This window comes from Copadichromis virginalis, linkage group LG20 (assembly GCF_057382275.1).
Source record: "Copadichromis virginalis isolate Kocher_CV1m ecotype Utaka linkage group LG20, C_Virginalis_male_GT1.1, whole genome shotgun sequence".
In the NCBI taxonomy this organism is placed as follows: domain Eukaryota; kingdom Metazoa; phylum Chordata; class Actinopteri; order Cichliformes; family Cichlidae; genus Copadichromis; species Copadichromis virginalis.
Genome location: NC_140637.1, coordinates 31,808,602 through 31,826,943, shown reverse-complemented (window position 1 = coordinate 31,826,943; position 18,342 = coordinate 31,808,602). Strand labels below are relative to the sequence as shown.

The 18,342-nt window shown below is 40.5% G+C and overlaps 1 protein-coding gene across 1 annotated transcript in view; it reads left to right on the top strand.

Annotated features, from left to right (window-relative positions):
* plxna3 (plexin A3) overlaps positions 1 to 18,342 on the top strand; it is a 137,977-nt gene that overhangs the window by 110,383 nt on the left and 9,252 nt on the right. The window contains exons 14-28 of the mRNA XM_085442818.1: positions 7,854 to 7,950; positions 9,682 to 9,872; positions 10,515 to 10,663; positions 10,739 to 10,859; positions 11,147 to 11,283; positions 11,380 to 11,550; positions 11,637 to 11,730; positions 11,970 to 12,089; positions 12,263 to 12,382; positions 12,464 to 12,607; positions 15,278 to 15,512; positions 15,591 to 15,733; positions 17,396 to 17,551; positions 17,696 to 17,796; positions 18,142 to 18,208. Of these exons, the coding sequence (XP_085298944.1) occupies positions 7,854 to 7,950; positions 9,682 to 9,872; positions 10,515 to 10,663; positions 10,739 to 10,859; positions 11,147 to 11,283; positions 11,380 to 11,550; positions 11,637 to 11,730; positions 11,970 to 12,089; positions 12,263 to 12,382; positions 12,464 to 12,607; positions 15,278 to 15,512; positions 15,591 to 15,733; positions 17,396 to 17,551; positions 17,696 to 17,796; positions 18,142 to 18,208 (2,046 nt within the window). The remainder of the gene's footprint in view (positions 1 to 7,853; positions 7,951 to 9,681; positions 9,873 to 10,514; positions 10,664 to 10,738; positions 10,860 to 11,146; positions 11,284 to 11,379; positions 11,551 to 11,636; positions 11,731 to 11,969; positions 12,090 to 12,262; positions 12,383 to 12,463; positions 12,608 to 15,277; positions 15,513 to 15,590; positions 15,734 to 17,395; positions 17,552 to 17,695; positions 17,797 to 18,141; positions 18,209 to 18,342) is intronic.

Here is an 18,342-nt window from a genome sequence, read left to right as displayed (position 1 = left end):
TGTAAGGGCTTTGTCTCTAGAGGCCACCATAAATATACTTTTATTTATTCACGCCACATAAAATGTAATAAATAAATCATATAATACAAAAACCAACTATTTACATTTCAACTTTTAGCTATTTAAATTTTCAGCCTTTTCCTTTTAAACAAATTTAAAGTGAAACAACACAAAACACTGCAAACCACAACACAATTAAATATAAATTAAAATATGAAAACAAAGTGTAACTACCGCCCCTCTTCCCAGCGCAAAGCACAAGGCTTGCATGCAGAGTGAAGTGGGAAAAAAGTGCAAGAGAGAGGGTGAGAGAAAAACAAAACAAAACCACGGCTCCCAATAAGGAGCCGGCTTGCGTCGTTTACTTCAAAGAGGCGGCTCTAAGAGCCTTTTCGTTCGCGACCGACACATCACTACTACTCGCCAGTCAGAAACCTCCTGGCTGTAGACCATTGTCAATCAATCTGGTGCCATGTCTTCTGTACACTGTACTGTATGTTTGTAAGTCTTCTCCCCAACCAACACAACAATGTCGACGAAACTTTTTGCACTGTCAAAGGTAACTGTGGGTGCCTTTAGTTTCATTCTATAATACTGGACTTATTTTTCTTCGAAGGTTTGAACTTTGAGTGTTTAAACAAGAGTGAAAAGTGTGAAAATGTTGATGGCTGTCTAAGAAAAGTATATAAAGTGTGTAGTGAGGGGTTTTACAGCCTGAAAACATCTATAATAATTGTAAAAGTAGGCTACTTCGCAGATTTCACCTATCGTGGGTTATTTATAGAACGTAACTTCCACGATAAACAAGGGACCACTGTATTCACAAAGCGGTTTGAAAATCGTTGCTATAGGCTGATGGCTGTGACTGGGTAAAATTGGTCACCAGCAGAGTGCTGTGTCACAACCTCCTTGGACATTAGCAGATTCCTGCAGTTGTCCATAATTTACATGGATTACTGTGGCACCCAGCTGCCCTGCTAACTCACCACCAGGCTGTAGTGAAAGCTTAGCAAGTAGTTGGCGTTTGCAAACTATAGGGGACTGTGGCAGTCTGCTGCTGACCAAAGCAACAGCAAGGAGATTTTCTACCAAGACCATACATCTCTGTGAGCAGTTTCACCTGGCCCATACAACTCAGCTTGTTAACACCAGTGTGAAATCAAGACTGGCACCACAGATTTAGAAAGATGGTTTACATTTAAGTTAAAATTTAAAGATAAATTGAGTCATTGCAGCAAAGGCACGCCTTTATCCACAGTGTGGACAATTTTAGCCCCTAGATTACTATTGCACTGCCACTGCAAGGCCAGAAGCAAAGAGGCTATCTGCTGTTCAATGGTGCATATCAGACGACTTGGAAGATATAGGCTGATTTATATAACATTTAGATTGATTGATGTTTTCTGTACAGCCTTTAACTACGTTTCAGCTCAGTTATCCAAAGTGTGAATGTTCACTTTATCAAAGTGTGTAGGGCCTCTGGAAAAGCCTTTGATACAGAAGCTACAAACTCAGTTTGTAACAGTCAGATTAAATGAAATCTGACTGTTTCATTTAAGGCCCAAACTGCCAGCTTTGTCTCACTTAAAAACCAAATAGCCTCGTTTTAAATTTCCCATTCAAATCTGTGGTGATAAAGATTACCTGTACAGGTATAAAAACTGTGAATCATAAGGTTTCCCGTCCACTTTAAGTCCACTAAATTTAATCACACAACCCAGTGGACACCAGTGGAACTGCAGTTCAACGTACTGCATGAGCAGCTCTTAAAGAGAAACACACACACACACACGTTCATGCCGCTGTTGCCAAGCACCTCTGACCCCATAGTGGCATCCCTAGCGACCACAAGGGTTACCATGGGGACAACAGAGCCACACATACTCTGTGTGTGTCCACCAGCTCTGTGACATTAAGACCCAGCAGGAGAGAGAGAGAGACAGAGGAGAGACACTAAGAAAGCAGACAGGAGCAGGAAGAGAAATACTGACAAGTAAAAAGAAACAAGAATTAAGATCGACCCGAGTTTATTGTCCCGGTGGGAGAAATGTTTCCCAGTGAATTACTCTGAATAACAAGCCAAGTGACACAAAACATAGATCACACAATCACATCTGAGCGCTCAGCAGCTCCCAGAAAGCCAATAGACACACGTAAGAAGCTTTAAAAAGACAAAGAGGGAAGGCAGGTTACACAGAGCACAGCCATGGGTCGGCTTTATTGTAACGCTCAGGCCCTGCAGTACTGTACAGACTTACTGTACTATCACTATATATTTTTAAAGAGCAGGGAAAACAAACTATCAAGCAAGCAACAAATAATACCTCTTTGCAAACAGCTATATAAACTGTACAGACAGCACAGTGAATAGGAAAGAAGAGAATGACGGTTAAAAGTCTCTGAAGTTGTTACAGTTTCAGGGTTGTGGAAGTTCAAGCACTAAATTAAATTTAAACCTAAACATTTGAATTTGAAGAAATAAAACTCTATAGAAAAGGCTTTGCTTGCAATATCTACACTTTACATTTCTTTTTAAAAATTTATAGATTTTTCTACAAATAAACTCCTCAGAAGTCCGGGGGGATCGTTTTCGCTTATGTGTTTGCCTAGTCATTAACCTGTAAAGGTGCTTTTTGCAATTACGCCTTTGTTTTGAATATTGTTCAAGCCAAGTCAGTAACTTCAGTTGTGGGGCAGCAATCTCAGCAGAGACACCCAGACCTGCGTCTCCCCGGCCGCCTTCTCGAGCTCTTCTGGAGTGTCAGTGAGGCATTCCCAACCCAACCAAGACATGTAATCTCTCCAGCATCCGCTGGGGTGTCTGGGCCTTCTCCTGGTACGAAATGCCTGAAAGACCTCAACTAGGAAGTGCACGAGGATGTCTGGAGGAGAGTCTGGCCACCCTTTAGAGGAAGCTCATTTCTGCCACAGTCTCCCTTCTTTTAGTTACTACCCACAACTCACGACCATAGCTGAGGGTAGACTCATCAATTGAGCGTTGCTTTTGCACTCAGCCCTCCCTTTACCACAGCAGAAAGTTTCCACTCGATACTCTGAACCAGTCCATCCTTCAATCTTCAGCTCTCTCCTTCCTTCACTTGTGAAGTTCCCGAAAAAGTTCCCGAAATACTTAGAACTTCTCCACTTGGGGCAACAACTCACTCCGAACCCAGAGTGCGCCCTCCGCCCTCGTCTGACTGAGAACCATGACCTCAGACTTGCTAATTCTAATCCCAAACAGCGAGTGTGAGTCACAGATCATTGTTTGTTGAAACCAGCACGACCACACCATCAGACACGAGCAGAAACGTGATCCTGTGGCCAATGAAGCTTACACCCTTTACCCATTGGCTGCACTTGGAAACTATATCCATAAAAGTTATGAGCAGAATTACTTGGTCTTTGGTGACAAAGAACAGCCCTGCAGAAGCGCACCAGGTAAATTAAAAAATTAAGGTTGGAAAATTCCTTTTGCCAAAGGGAGCCTCGAACCAGCTGCTGGATGGTTCAAATTATGGGAGTGTGACACATCAAAGACTGTGCTTAACAGTGAGGAAGCTAATGAGAGGGGGAAACAGATCACTTTCATGTGTGGAGGAAACCACAAGTACAGACGCCCCACCACCTAAAGAGAAGAGAAAAGACGACCACTCTTATGGTTTCTGCTGGACCGGATATGCCAACAGTCCTCAGCCTCATCTTTTGGTAGAAGTTAGCTTATGCTAGCATTGTGCCAAGAAAGCTAAACTACACACACGAGCAGCTACTAGCCTGTGTGTGTCTTACAAAACGCATATTTGTTAGTGGAGTGGTGGCACATTTGCAAAACAAATTATAGGTCCAGATGTTACAAATGTGCAGTGAAAGGGCCTTCATCTGACTTCAGACTCCAAATAAAATTGGCATAGAGGCTTTTTTGGATGGATATGAATACAGGTGTGCCCTGAAAGGGCAGGTCATTGTTCTTTCTATGCCTATACTCGGTGAATATAACGCTATTTAAAAATGTTCATACCCAGGGGCTCACATACGTGCACAAACACATTACAGTTGAATGCCCAGCTAAAAAAGTGATGCAACAAATGGCTTAAATGCACACGGTTTTCATGTTTTATGCTTAAAATGTAGTGACTTTGGTGCTTGGGTATTGATGCTTGAGTAGTCGTGTTTGTGCCTCATCTTGGAGGCTCAGTTGTGGCGTGAGTGTGCGATCAGGAGTGTTTGTGAGCTTCAGATGTGACAGGTTGGAGCTCTGCCACTGTACGAGCTGCAGATAAGAGCTGCGTTCACCAGCATCGCCTGTGATTGTCATCTGTGGCGCCAGTGTGTGTTCAACAGCACTTTCTCCTTTCATTTCTTATCCTGCCTGCCTCTGTGTGTGAGAGAGAGAGTGTGTGTGCGTTACAATGACTTATGATGCTGCTCTCTTGGGCTCAGCTGGCTGCTTTTAATGGAAAATCAGCACATTAGACACACACATCTCTCTCTCTGTCTCTCAATTGGTCTTGGTATTTCACATATTTCAGCTGTGTGGTCATCACTTTAACACACACACTCAATGTACTTATGTCTTTGCGAGGACTCTCACTGTATTCAAGGGCTTCTTATCTTAACCATTGCAATCTAAAGCTGAATCTAATCTAGCCTCCCAGGCTGAAAAATGAAGCCAATGAGACAAAAACTGCAGTTCCTCTGACGGCCACTCGCTCCACAAGTCTGTGCCCACAGACTCTTGGGTTGAAATTCCCATTTTTACAGCAGAAGTAAACATGTTTACAACCTCCTTTTGGTGCCTTTGAAGTATTTTTAGACTCAATTTTCCAAAATATTTCCCCTAAATTTCCACATTTTAACAAAAATGTCCTACTTTCGTAAAAACAACACATTCTGAAATGCTAATTTTCTAAAAATGTACTCTTGAAAAATATGCTAACTTTACTAAAAGCTGCCACTTTTCCAAAATTTCTACATTTGCATAAAATGTCCAACAAAATTTTCCCCAAAAAATCTTTGCTCAGCATTGATTCACTTTCCCAAAATATCTCCACTTCCAAAACGTGCCCATGTGATAGAAAAATCTACTACTTCTCTAAAAAGGACACATTTTAAAAGCTAAATACATTCAAAAACATCCCCACTTTTCTAAATTTTTGCAAAATGTGTAACCAAATTGTCTTACACAAAGGATCAATTCCAAAATGCCGTCACCTTCAGAAAACTATCACTTTTCTCTAATGTCCCACTAAATATGAGGATCCATCCATCCAATCTCTTCCACTTATCCTTTTCAGGGTCACGGGGGGGGCTGGAGCCTATCCCAGCTTTCACAGGGTGAGAGGCGGGGTACCACCAATCACACCCACATTCACACCTGTGGGCAATTTAGAGTCATCAATGAACTTAACCCCACTAACTACTAGATATGAGGATATTTTAGGAAAATACCAACATTTTTTGAAAATGTATCTTTTCCAAAAATAAGGTTTTCTTTTTAAAAAAATTCCTGTATTAGTCCAAATATCTTCAATTTCCTGAAATGCACTTGTTTTAAAAGCGCTTCTAACATTCAATAAATGTCCATTTTCTGTTTTACAAAGCAAAATTCTTCTTTTTTTACAGAAAATGCTCCACAACCCCAGTTTTTTGAGGGGACGCTTGTAATGGCCTCATTGTGAACTAAATGTCCTCAATTTTTGATAATTTTCTTTTTCCAAATGGAACTTTACTTTCCACAAAATGTCCTCACGAGCTATGAAATTCAATTCAGGCCTCACAAAGACACAAAAGTGCTCGCACTTATGAACAATGAGGCCGTTCTTGCAGCTCTGCAGAAAAGATCATTTTAATATCAGTGCTTTATTAATTACAGCCCTGTCTCTGCTTCCGCGCGTGTGTGTGTGTGTGTGTGTGTGTGTGTGTGTGTGTGTGTGTGTGTGTGTGTGAGAGAGAGAGGTAAAAAGCCGTAAAACTGTGGTTGGATGGTGAAGTATTTTTGCTGAGGATGGAATATTGACCTGAACCCGTTTTCACTTAATGAAATTTGTTAATTTTGTGTGTGTGTGTGTGTGTGTGTGTGTGTGTGTGTGCAGCAGACTCTGTCCTGTAGTGTCATACAGGAGGTTATTTTTTACAGTAGATGTTTTTGCTGAAGTAAGATTATAGAGCTGCCACATCTTAATTAATCTGTGTGTGTGTGTGTGTGTGTGTGTGTGTGTGTGTGTGTGTGTGTGTGTGTGTGTGTGTGTGTGTGTGTGTGTGTGTGTGTGTGTGTGTGATGTAAGTTAATGAAATGAGCAGCAGACCAGAGTCATTAAGACACATTGATTTTCAATCTTTCTGAAAACCCGACTTCGGTTTCACCGGCTGTGTGTGCGGCTGTGTGACGTCAGATTATCTGGTGCCTTTGGAGTCGAGCTGACATATTCAGGACACAGCCTCTCTGTCTTCTCAGCAGCATGGGAGATGAAGTGTATTGTTCAACACACACACACACACGCTCACAGAGGTTATATTTTTTAGATTTTTGTTCCATTAACACCCCACTGTTTATCTCCGATGAGACCGGCAGGTAGATCAGGTTCCTATCAGCTCTAAGTCCATAATGTTGTTTCTTTGACAGTGTTTTGTTGGTTACCATAGAGACCTGCAGCCGCCATGACAACACCGATCCAGTATGTGTGTGTCTGTGTGTGTGTCCATTTTCCATCTTTTTCTTTAAAGCAGCACCATCTGTCCTCAATTTCTCTGAAAAGAAACTGTACAGATCTTACCTGAAGTAACGCCGGCTGTAGAAACATTAGCTGTGGGACTTTCACCATATGCTGCTGTAGCGCCTACAAAATGTGTTATTTTCAGTAATATTGTTACATACTTGCAATCTGCCACAACCTCAGCACCACGGACATAATTAAGAGCACATTTAAGATTTTTTTTTAAAAGGCTTCCTGCTATTTAAATGGATGTCGCTATGATGCGCACCACTTACCTAAACAATGACTGCAGTTAAGCAATACTTAGGGCCTGCATTCATCTTCTCTAATGGCTATCCTGTCTCAGGCACATGTCTGCTCAGATCCCTGAAGATGGATATCTGTCTGCTGTATGGTATTTGCCATTACTGTATTACTTAATTCTTTAAAGTCTACATGCAAAGCAATTTTCCTGTTGTGCATTGCTTTGGTCACTAGTATACCCAGGGTTCAATCCGGCACACCGGACGGTTTTTTTAGACCCTGAAAAGTCTGCAGACTGTTTAACATGTGCCAACCCTCCATTGGCACTCCCTGATGGCAGTGGTCTCTTTCAGCAGGATGGGGCTCTCAGCGAACATGACAAGGAGTTAAAGGTGCTGCCTCAGCCTTTCAGTCTGACTGAACTCCTGTGAAATGTGGTGAGGAAAAGAAAAGTCATCCAGTCCATGGTGGCCTCACATGATAACATCCAGGACTTACTGCAAAGTCTCTAAAACCTTGGTGCCTCCGGAGGTCTGTGGAGTTCAGGGTTTGATGGTTCAGAGTTGTATTTGGAGCAGGAGGGTAGTTTTGATGTTTGTCTGACTGGTGGAGTAAGACAGGAATACTGACTGCACTGACACTTGTGTGAATATCAGCTGTACTCATATTATTACAGTTGCCAGTGTGGTTATTGAACGCTGGCTTCAGTATATTTTATCTGCATATACAATCATTTGCATTGTTTTTTGTTCTTCTCTCTTCTCTACATTGATTTGTTCTTCTCCTCCTTTAATTAAAATTTGTTCCTGCTGCTTCCCGTTAATTAACACAGAATCAAATTTTCCGTTTCCCAATTAAAACGTGCCATACTTAAATTACTCCCCCTCTGTGTCTCTGCAGTATTGGTATGAAGGGGACGAGGCTGGTGATCTCCCGGTGGATTTCTCCATTGTCTGGGATGGAGATTTCTTCATCGACAAGCCCGCGTCTATGAAAGGTAAAACCTGCTAATCAAACTGCTCGTCTTCAGAAATCTGTGAGTCGATTAGGACTTAGCTTTTATCAACTTTGATTGCTTTATAATCAGTCTAATTTAAGTTTTAGTTTGTATGGTGAATATGAAACAAATGAGACACCATCAGTAAATATAAACATCAAGTTTATTTAAATGAAACATACAGAGCTACAAAAGTGTGCGTTTCTGTTTGTCGTAAATGAAAACAGAAAGGACAAAAAATGTTTAAATGCTCAATATTTAAAGCCCATATTGACACAAATGAAAGGTTTTCAAGGTGTTTTGTAGCTCAGGATTTTGGGTTATTCTTCCTATTTGCTATGCTCTTAGAGATATTTAACGCTGGGTGTGAGCGGGGGCTTTGCAGGGGCTTTGTGGCTCTCTTGAGGTATCCCATTGATTTGGAAATATTTCCATCCTATAAATCTCATTATTTTTTTTCTTCATAGCTTTTTGTAATATTTGCTTCTGGAATTTGGTCCTTCCATGGTTGAATCCATGCTTCCTTTTGCCAGTGAAACATTCACAGTGTCTGCAGCACAGGCCTAAAGCATGATCGATCCACTGCCATGCTGAACACTTAGAGAGATGCTCATACTTCTGTGAAGCAAAAAATTTCTATTTGCCTTCTAGGAGTTGTTCCAAACACGCATTTAAGCCCTTTAGATGTTTGATTGCAAACATCTGGCACTGAAATTTGTGTCGAACAGAGATTTGTTCTTCCATGAAGCTTGCAGCGATGTGGGTTAGCTGCTTAGCAGAACAGAGCGACACCGCTCCAGAGTTTGCTTCCTGAAGGTCATCAGTCAAACTTCTACAAGTTGTTTCCTCTGAACTTGCAGACCTGAACTTCCACTCGCCCGTTCCTGCAAACATTCATTTTCTTCCAGTGTTCTCTTGCTTTGGGGCCATCGTGTAATTTTAGCAGCGTCGAGCAGCTGATTGCTGCTGATTGTCGGGACAGAGTTTGAGTATTTATAGCACAGGTGTCAAACTCATTTTATATCATGGGCTACGTATATAACAAATTGATCTCAAGGGGACCAAATCAGTAAAACAATGTTGCTATAAGCTATTTTTAAACTTCACACTCAACTCTCACATTTAATGAAGCAAAGTTTTACCAAACATGATAAACAGCCTGAGGAAGAAAAATAAGTATCATTTAAACAATGTATTATGAGAGTATGTGCACTTAGTTTGGTAACTTTGTGGAAAAAACCTGTCATTATTTCTCAGCCTAACATCTTTCAGTTTGGAATAGATTATTGCCTGAATCATTAAAAGCCCATAAACCTGCAGATGATTTAGACCTCTGGCTTGGATGAAGTTAAACGTTTGGAAAACCATTCGGATCAATCCGTCTTTTCTTAATGATTGTGACAAAATCCCAAAAAGCCTGCTTTATTTATCTGCAAGTTTCTTTGAAAATTCCTCCAGTGGGACGGGTTAACCCCTTGGTGGGCCCACCACAGTGACTGTGATCACACCACATCCCCAACGAACTGATTAAACTGTGAGACTTGGATAAAGTTATGGGACTAAATGGTAAAAGGCAAAAATAATCAACAGATTTTTCTTAAACTTTCTGCTTTGTGAAAAATCACCTCATGATATCTTCATGCTGACAGTAGCAAAAATGCACACAAGACTCTTCCACCTGTGATACGCCGTGTTTGGCTGCTGTCTGATCAAACGTGTGCTGTTTGTCAGCGTTGCTGTACAAGTGTGAGGCTCAGCGCTCCAGCTGTGGTCAGTGCCTCAAAGCTCCAACTGCCTTCGAGTGCGGGTGGTGCACCGAAAGCAGGAAGTGCCTCCTCCGACAGCACTGCCCGTCCCCCGAACAGAACTGGATGCACTACACCCGACACAACCTGCGCTGCAGCCACCCACGCATCACCAAGGTAGGGAATCAAACCTGCGACTTGCATGCTGCAGGGTTGTCAGTTCACTGTAATCAGTACTGGAAGCCCTCTTCGAATGATCGCAAACAACCAACAATAAACTAATTTACCCATTTTGGCCTGATTTTACATTTCTGCCATTACGTACAGTTGTGTGGTAGAACAAGGCCTTTGCTCAGTACTACACAATGCTGTTTGTCCCAACGAGTACCAGAACACTAATACATAAACAGTCTAGTAATGTTGGCTTTTTGCATGTTTTGAGTCGAACATGTTTTAGAAGATATTAAGTCATGTGTTCACAATATTTTGTCTTCCTTGTTTATGTCAAGGAAAGTAACACAATGCAACACAAATGATCATAAAATTAAAACAACTCCCTAAAATGACCTTAAAAAGACCCTGAGGGTGTGCGCTACCATCCCATAGAAACCTGTAGATGTGTTGTTTAAGTTTATGCTGTTTATTAAAGGATAATCACTGCACAGACATTTTTATCATTTGTGTCTTTCTCTGTTTTGAAATCTATTTAAATATAACTTATTGAGACAACAAGAAAACATGGACAGACAGTAAGTGGCAGCTGCAGCAAATCAAGAAACAGATGTCATGTGATCTCTAAGCTGCGCCCCTCCCCCACAGATCAGTCCAGTGACAGGACCCCGGGAAGGAGGGACTCGGGTGACAATCGAGGGGGAGAACCTGGGTCTTCAGGTGAAGGAGATCGCCCATGTTCAGGTGGCGGGAGTCCGCTGTAACCCCATCCCCTCGCAATACATCAGCGCAGAGAGGTCAGTGGTGTCAGCATGTTGGTATGAGGACACGTTGGAGTGTGTGAGTGCGTCTGACCGTCTCTCTGTCTGCAGGATCGTCTGTGACATGGCCGAGGCTCTTCTGCCTCACTCTCCAGGCGGTCGGGTAGAGGTCTGCATCGGCTTGTGCAACGAAGAATATCGAGCTTTCTCCAGTGACACGTACGCCTTCGTGGTGAGTGCTTCAGCATCCTGTTGGTGTGTTTACGTGCACTAAAGTCACCATTTCGCACTATTTGTGATGGAAACTGAAAGGTTGAGTTATCAGGATTAGATTTCGTGGAATTTTAGACTTTCTTAAATTTAAATCTTCAGGTCTGCCTTGTCTTAACAGTGCATGGAGGAAGCCGAGTTAATTATAATGGACTATAAATTATCATACAGTGGAAAAACTCCTGTATGATACTTGATGTTTTTTATTCTTTAATGTACCACCGCTGTCTTTTGTGTTTTATTCTCCAGAGCCCGACTTTCAGCCGTGTCCATCCAGAGAAGGGACCTGTTTCTGGGGGAACCAGACTGACGGTGATGGGTCGACACTTGAATGCCGGCAGCTCTGTCACTGTCTACATAAACAAGGAGGAGTGTCTGTTTGTCAAGTTAGTTGGGATCTCTTGACTCTGACATGCACCCAGTAATATATCTGTTGGTAAATAATAACCAGATGCAATGATATATCTCTCTTTCTCCACCAGACGAACTGATCGGGAGATAGTTTGCATAACTCCCAGCTCCACGTCAGGCACGGGCGAAGCCCCCATCCGTCTGAAGATTGATAGGGCCGAGGTTACAAGCACAGATACCAAGTACACATACACGGATGACCCAACCATCACCAGCATTGAACCAAACTGGACCATCCTCAAGTAAATCCTCCACATTCTCCTCATCACTAATCAAATAATCAATCACGATAATGGATCTGTAACCTGTGCGTCTGTTATTTGCGCAGTGGCAGTACGCTGATAACTGTGACGGGAACCAACCTGCACACCATCCAGGAGCCCAAAGTCAGAGCCAAATATGGAGGAGTGGAAACTAACAATGTAAGAACAAAACTCTGACCTCAGTTATTCCCAAGTTCAGGATCGGGACCTTAAACTGTACCGCAGCACTTATTGGTTTTATGCTCTGAAATACAATAAAGGTTATTGGAGTTTTGAGGAGATGAAGTTTGTTTGTGAGATGTTGTTTTAAACCAGTTTCAGCTGCGACCTTAGCCGTCAGCACTCTGCAGTCACCCTGCATTCTTCGTCCTAACCGGACTTCATGGTTTTCTCTCCAGTACTGCACTGTAGTCAATGACAGCACAATGACATGCTTGGCTCCTGGTCTGGTCTACACTAAACCCGACCCGCCAGAGGGGGCGCTGCGGCCCGATGAGTTTGGCTTCATCTTCGATCAGGTATCGCTCACCCACAGCAAGCAGCACCTTCTACTTTATCATAGTACAAGCTTATGACACGCACAAAAGAAAAAAATAACCTGAATCACACAGATCAGAGATAAAAACACACGTGGAGCATTTTTACTCTAAATGACATGTTGACATTACATTAATATTTTCATCCTGTGCAGGTGTCCTCTTTGCTGGTGCTTAACTCCACCCCCTTTACACACTACCCGAACCCAACCTTTGACTCCTTGGGGAACTCTGGGATCCTCGAGGTGAAACCAGGGTCACCCATCATCCTCAAGGTTTGAGTTCTCAAACTTGATGCAATCCATATTCAAAGTATATGTGTGAATGATCCAGCTAAACTTGTCTGTGTGTTTCAGGGTAAAAATTTGATCCCTCCTGCCCCTGGTAACAACCGCCTGAACTACACAGTCCTGATTGGAGAGTCACCCTGCCTCCTAACCGTGTCAGAGAACCAGCTGCTTTGTGATTCACCGGATATCACCGGAGAAAAGAGAGTCGTGGTGAGTAATCTCCTCTTCATTCTTACCTTAACCAGTGATTCATAGAAAACAGCAAGAAATAATCAAGAAAGGTTACAGGACACAGGAAAGGGAAGTTTGTTACATTTTGTTTTTAAAGTGAACAAAACTGTAAAATACAAAGAGGAAACACACAACTACAAAGCAAGAAAAGAGAGACAAGAGACCATAACATACAAAAATGAGACAAAACAGTCGCTGAAACCAGAAAAAACAGACAACAAAGATACAAAAAAGACCTGAAAAAGGAAAAAACATTATAAGGATGCTTCAGACTACACAGAGATTTAAAAAATGGCCAAAACAAAAAACAACCACAATGACCACAAAGAGCAAATCAAAGACATCAAAAAGGATTCAAAAAATGACCATAGAGCCAATAAAAGGGACAAAAACAGGTAAAAACCTCTGCAAACATCAACTTTATATAACAGAAAATGAACCAACCATGAAGCAGGAAATCAATAGATCAACTTATTACAAATAAATATTTTGTGTTGGTGTATGTAAGGTTTTTTTTATGCTGAATTTATTTCCTGACTGAGCTTCCGAAAAGCTTTCTGTCAGCTTTTTCCAGACCTTTTAAGAGTTCATGTCTAATGTGCTTATTTCTCCACAGAAACGCCACCTATTTATTGTTTATGTCTTTGTTTACGAGGGGCAGCCAATGAGAAGAAAGCTGGCTTACAGGGAGAAATGAAAGACACCTAAAATGGCTTGTTTTAGCTAGTAGGTGAACTCAGTATGTGAAAAATAAGGATTATTTTGAACTGTGAATAATAGAAAGCTACTTTAGTACAGTGGAATTATAAAGCTGGATATGAGAATAATAGGTCTCACTCATATTTTTAAGGTTTTTTGAATACCTGTAAGTGGATTTGGCTTTTCTCCTCCATCTACCAGGATTCACTAAAGTATCACATGAAAAACAAGCCTAAAATAGCTTTGATGTGACTTTGTCTAAGTCATAGACACTGACTGTGTTTACATGGACTTGAGTATCCTGGCCGTGAACTACTTTTTGAAGGGAGAACAGAGACAGGAAGAGGAGGAGTAGGAGGAAAAGGAGGGGGTCTTTATAAAGGTGAAAGTCATTAAGTGCAGCCGCAGGGAGTCATGGGTAATTGGTTCAATATCACATATCATAGAGTGACACACACACGCACACAGAGTAATGTTTCCTGGACTTCAGAGGACATTGCACTGCCTTACACTCATTTCCTGAAGACTAAATTTAGCCCAAGCTTAACCATACATAACCGACAAATACGAAACAAACAAAAGCAAGAACATTTTCAGATATATAAGAAAAAAAATGTAATTAATAATAAGAAATAATCATTTCTTTACACATGAATGAGATACACACAGCTCAGCCTGTGGAAGAAATGAATAAACTCTTATCACTTATATGATTTACCTTATGGGGACTTTTTTGTCCCCACGTAGTGGTTTTGTACATACATTCATGTCCTCCCAACACCATGTATACAAACACACACACACACACAGAGCTCTTCAAAGTGAAGTTGGTATCAATGAACAGAACCTCCTACGAGACAAACTATTGATATATTATTAAAAGTATCGATTATCATTTCAGAATGCCTCCCTCCCCTCCAGCGTCTGTTCATATCTTCTTTATCATTTATTTATCAGTTTGTTCATAGTACCTTCATCTGTTGTAGAATCGATATTAAAAGGCTGTAAAGAGGAAACACTTTAATGAAACATTAATACAAGAGACAACAAAGATAATGAAACACGTATAACATGAAGATCTATCTGTGTGTGTGTGTTTATACATTAACTGTATAATTTGTTACAATTTTGTCTCTTTAAAAGACTGAAAATCTGTATTCTCCTGCAACAAAGTATCATTACCAAAGTTACTGTGTAACATCTGCACAGTGGATGGCAGCATTTAAAACTTTACAGTTTTTCTTTAACCAAAGCTAAACTGTGTTAGTTATGAAGGATTTAACAGAGTAATTTAAGGGAGGAATTGTACTTAAAGCAGCAAAATGCCTCAATTCAGATAATTCCATACAGTTTTATTCATATTGTGCCAGTTCACAACAGCTTTATATTATAAACTGAATATTAGTGAATCACAACTATCGGACGGGTATAAACAAGCACATTAGCGTCACAGTTATGGGATCATAACTGGAATAAAATATAAGATATAAGATGTGCCTGTCTCCTGGACCCAAATTGGGAGCTGTTTCACAGGAGAGAGGCCTGATAGCAGACGACTGTGTCTCCCATTCGACTTTTGGAAACTCTAAATATCTCGAGCAATCCTACAGTTTGAGAGAGAAGTGCTCTAGTATAATAGTATGATATCATGAGGTCTTTAAGACATGATGATCATCCAGGACTTTGACAGCTAAAGGGTTTTAAATGTAACTCTGGATTTAACAGTTAAAATAGGCTAATATAAGAAAAATATGTGACTTTTTGATCACAGAGTCCATTTCATGAAGCTTTCATGACAATATGAGTCTTTATGGCACTTTGAAATAAGGTATGACAACTGTGAGATAATCAAAAGTAGATAAAAAGTTATGAAATTGATCAAAAGGGAAAAAAACTTTGATGTTGGGAGGTAACCGTGTCATAAACACGTTTTTGTTCTGTCTTCTGTAGATCTTGGTGGGTGGTCTGGAGTACTCCCCGGGCATGCTCCATATCTACTCCGACAGTGCCTTGACGCTGCCTGCCATCATTGGGATCGGAGCAGGCGGAGGCGTGCTGCTCATCGCGATCATCGCAGTGTTGATCGCTTACAAGAGGAAGACCCGTGATGCCGACCGCACGCTCAAACGCCTCCAGCTGCAGATGGACAACCTGGAGAGCCGGGTGGCGCTAGAGTGCAAAGAGGGTGTGTTCTGCCTTCCTTCCTTACCTCCAGTCCTTCCTTCTGTGGTGATTTGTTTTAATGTTCTTCTTCCTCTCGCAGCCTTTGCGGAACTGCAGACAGACATCCAAGAACTTACCAATGACATGGATGGAGTGAAGATTCCCTTCTTGGAATATCGGACATACACCATGAGGGTCATGTTCCCTGGGATAGAAGAACACCCCGTCCTCAAAGAGCTTGACGTATGTACAATACGGCAGGATGTTCGGATCTTTGAGTCTCTGGATCCACAATTTTTCCCTGATCATAATAACAGGGTGTGGCAGCAAATCAGCCCACAGGTGGAAAGAATTTCCTAAACTTGGTGAACTATAATTTCCAGAGATTAGTTTTTCTTCCCTGATTATGGATTTATATTTAAATTAGTTCTGTAGATTATTACTGTTTTGTTTTTTTTTAGGTTTATTCCTATTTATTTCTATTTTTAAAAAAGACAAAATCTCCTTCTTTCAGGCTTAAAAATTTATATTTGTGATCTTTTATTTATATTTATTCTAATTTTATTTAGTTTAACCAGGTTTATTCAAACATTTTATGTTTATTCATATTTATTTCCCCTTTAGGTTTATTGAAATTTGTTTAGTTCTGTTTTCAGGTTTTGTTTTTGAACTTTGTCAGTTTTATTGAAGGTTATTCTCATTCATATCTTTAGGTTTATTGTCTGTTGTACAGATTTGTTCATCTTTTATTTTTTATTTTTTCACATTTTTTCCTATTTCAGTTTGGTTCTTTGTTCAGGGTTACTTACATTTATCATATTTGTTCAGGGTTACTTACATTTATCATATTTGTTCAGGGTTACTTACATTTATTATATTTGTTCAGGGTTACTTACATTTATTATATTTGTTCAGGGTTACTTACATTTATCATATTTGTTCAGGGTTACTTACATTTATTATATTTGTTCAGGGTTACTTACATTTATCATATTTGTTCAGGGTTACTTACATTTATCATATTTGTTCAGGGTTACTTACATTTATTATATTTGTTCAGGGTTACTTACATTTATTATATTTGTTCAGGGTTACTTAGATTTATTATATTTGTTCAGGGTTACTTACATTTATTATATTTGTTCAGGGTTACTTACATTTATTATATTTGTTCAGGGTTACTTACATTTATCATATTTGTTCAGGGTTACTTACATTTATTATATTTGTTCAGGGTTACTTAGATTTATTATATTTGTTCAGGGTTACTTACATTTATTATATTTGTTCAGGGTTACTTACATTTATTATATTTGTTCAGGGTTACTTACATTTATTATATTTGTTCAGGGTTACTTACATTTATTATATTTGTTCAGGGTTACTTACATTTATCATATTTGTTCAGGGTTACTTACATTTATTATATTTGTTCAGGGTTACTTACATTTATTATATTTGTTCAGGGTTACTTAGATTTATTCCACATCTGTCAGGTTTGTTCATGTTTATTCAGGTTCATTCTGCTTTTGTCATCTGGTTGAGTTTATTGCTCTTTCCTTCTTTCATCCTCCGGGCTTATTTATTAAATCCATTTAAATTTCTGATGGTTTTTCAGATTAATAACCACTTGTACAAATTTAGTCTTTTTTCAGTCCTAGCTTGGTTAACTTGCCTTGTTCTGATTTATTTCCACATGTTTAGGTCTTAGGTTTTGGGGGGTTGTTTAGGATTTTTCTAGTTTATTTAGATTTATCAACTAAATAATGAATTTATATTTATATCACTGTGGATTTGTTGATGTTTATTTGGTTTACTGATGTTATCTTTAACCTCTGACCTGACCTCTTGGTGAGCGACTCTCTGTTTGTGTTTAAATAACTAAGTGCACATGCATCTGTTTAGTCTCCAGCCAATGTGGAGAAAGCTCTGCGTCTCTTCAGCCAGCTGCTGAACAACAAGATGTTCCTGCTGACCTTCATCCACACGCTGGAGGCTCAGAGGTCGTTCTCCATGAGAGACAGGGGGAACGTGGCCTCCCTGCTCATGGCTGCTCTGCAGGTATCTGTCACAGTGCTACAGCCTGCTAATTATGCTGGTTACTACACCTGTAGTGATAGCAGTAGAGGCTTGTAAACCTATTATGAGTTAAAAAAAATGTAAATAATTGCTGAGCGGTTTAAGTCTTTGTCTTTGCCTCTTCAGGGTCGGATGGAATATGCTACAGTGGTGTTAAAACAGCTGCTGGCCGACCTGATTGAGAAAAACCTGGAGAACAGAAACCATCCCAAACTGCTGCTGAGGAGGTGCGTTCCCTGCTGTTCACTTTAAGTTTGACTGTTTTCAGTGTGAGTGGGTGGTCACACCTGGAATATTAAAGCTGATCTGCTGAATGAATCCACGTCTGGCTGATTAACAGCCTGCACTGAATGTGTCGCATCCCATGTCTAAGAGCTACTTCAGAATAAAAGTCCTTGTTTATGAAGCCGGTGTAGCAGCCCTGTCTTTCCTCCTTCAACCCCCAAATCCCTGCCTCCTGCTCTCTAACTGATCTCATTAGGCTCTTCCTGTCCAATTTGATGTGACCAATCAGGAAAGAGCAGGAGTTAATGTTTTCACTAATGACCTCCGACCTGTATATATGTGTTTAGGACCGAGTCTGTTGCTGAGAAGATGCTGACGAACTGGTTCACTTTCCTCCTCCATCGATTCCTCAAGGTACACCATCCTCTCTGCTTTTTCCTTCCTTCCTTCCTACCTTTCCTCCTGCTCCCCCTAATTGACCTCATTAAAGTCTGCCTCTCAACTCTGAGCGTGACCAATCAGATCAGAGCTGCAGCTAATTTATTCAT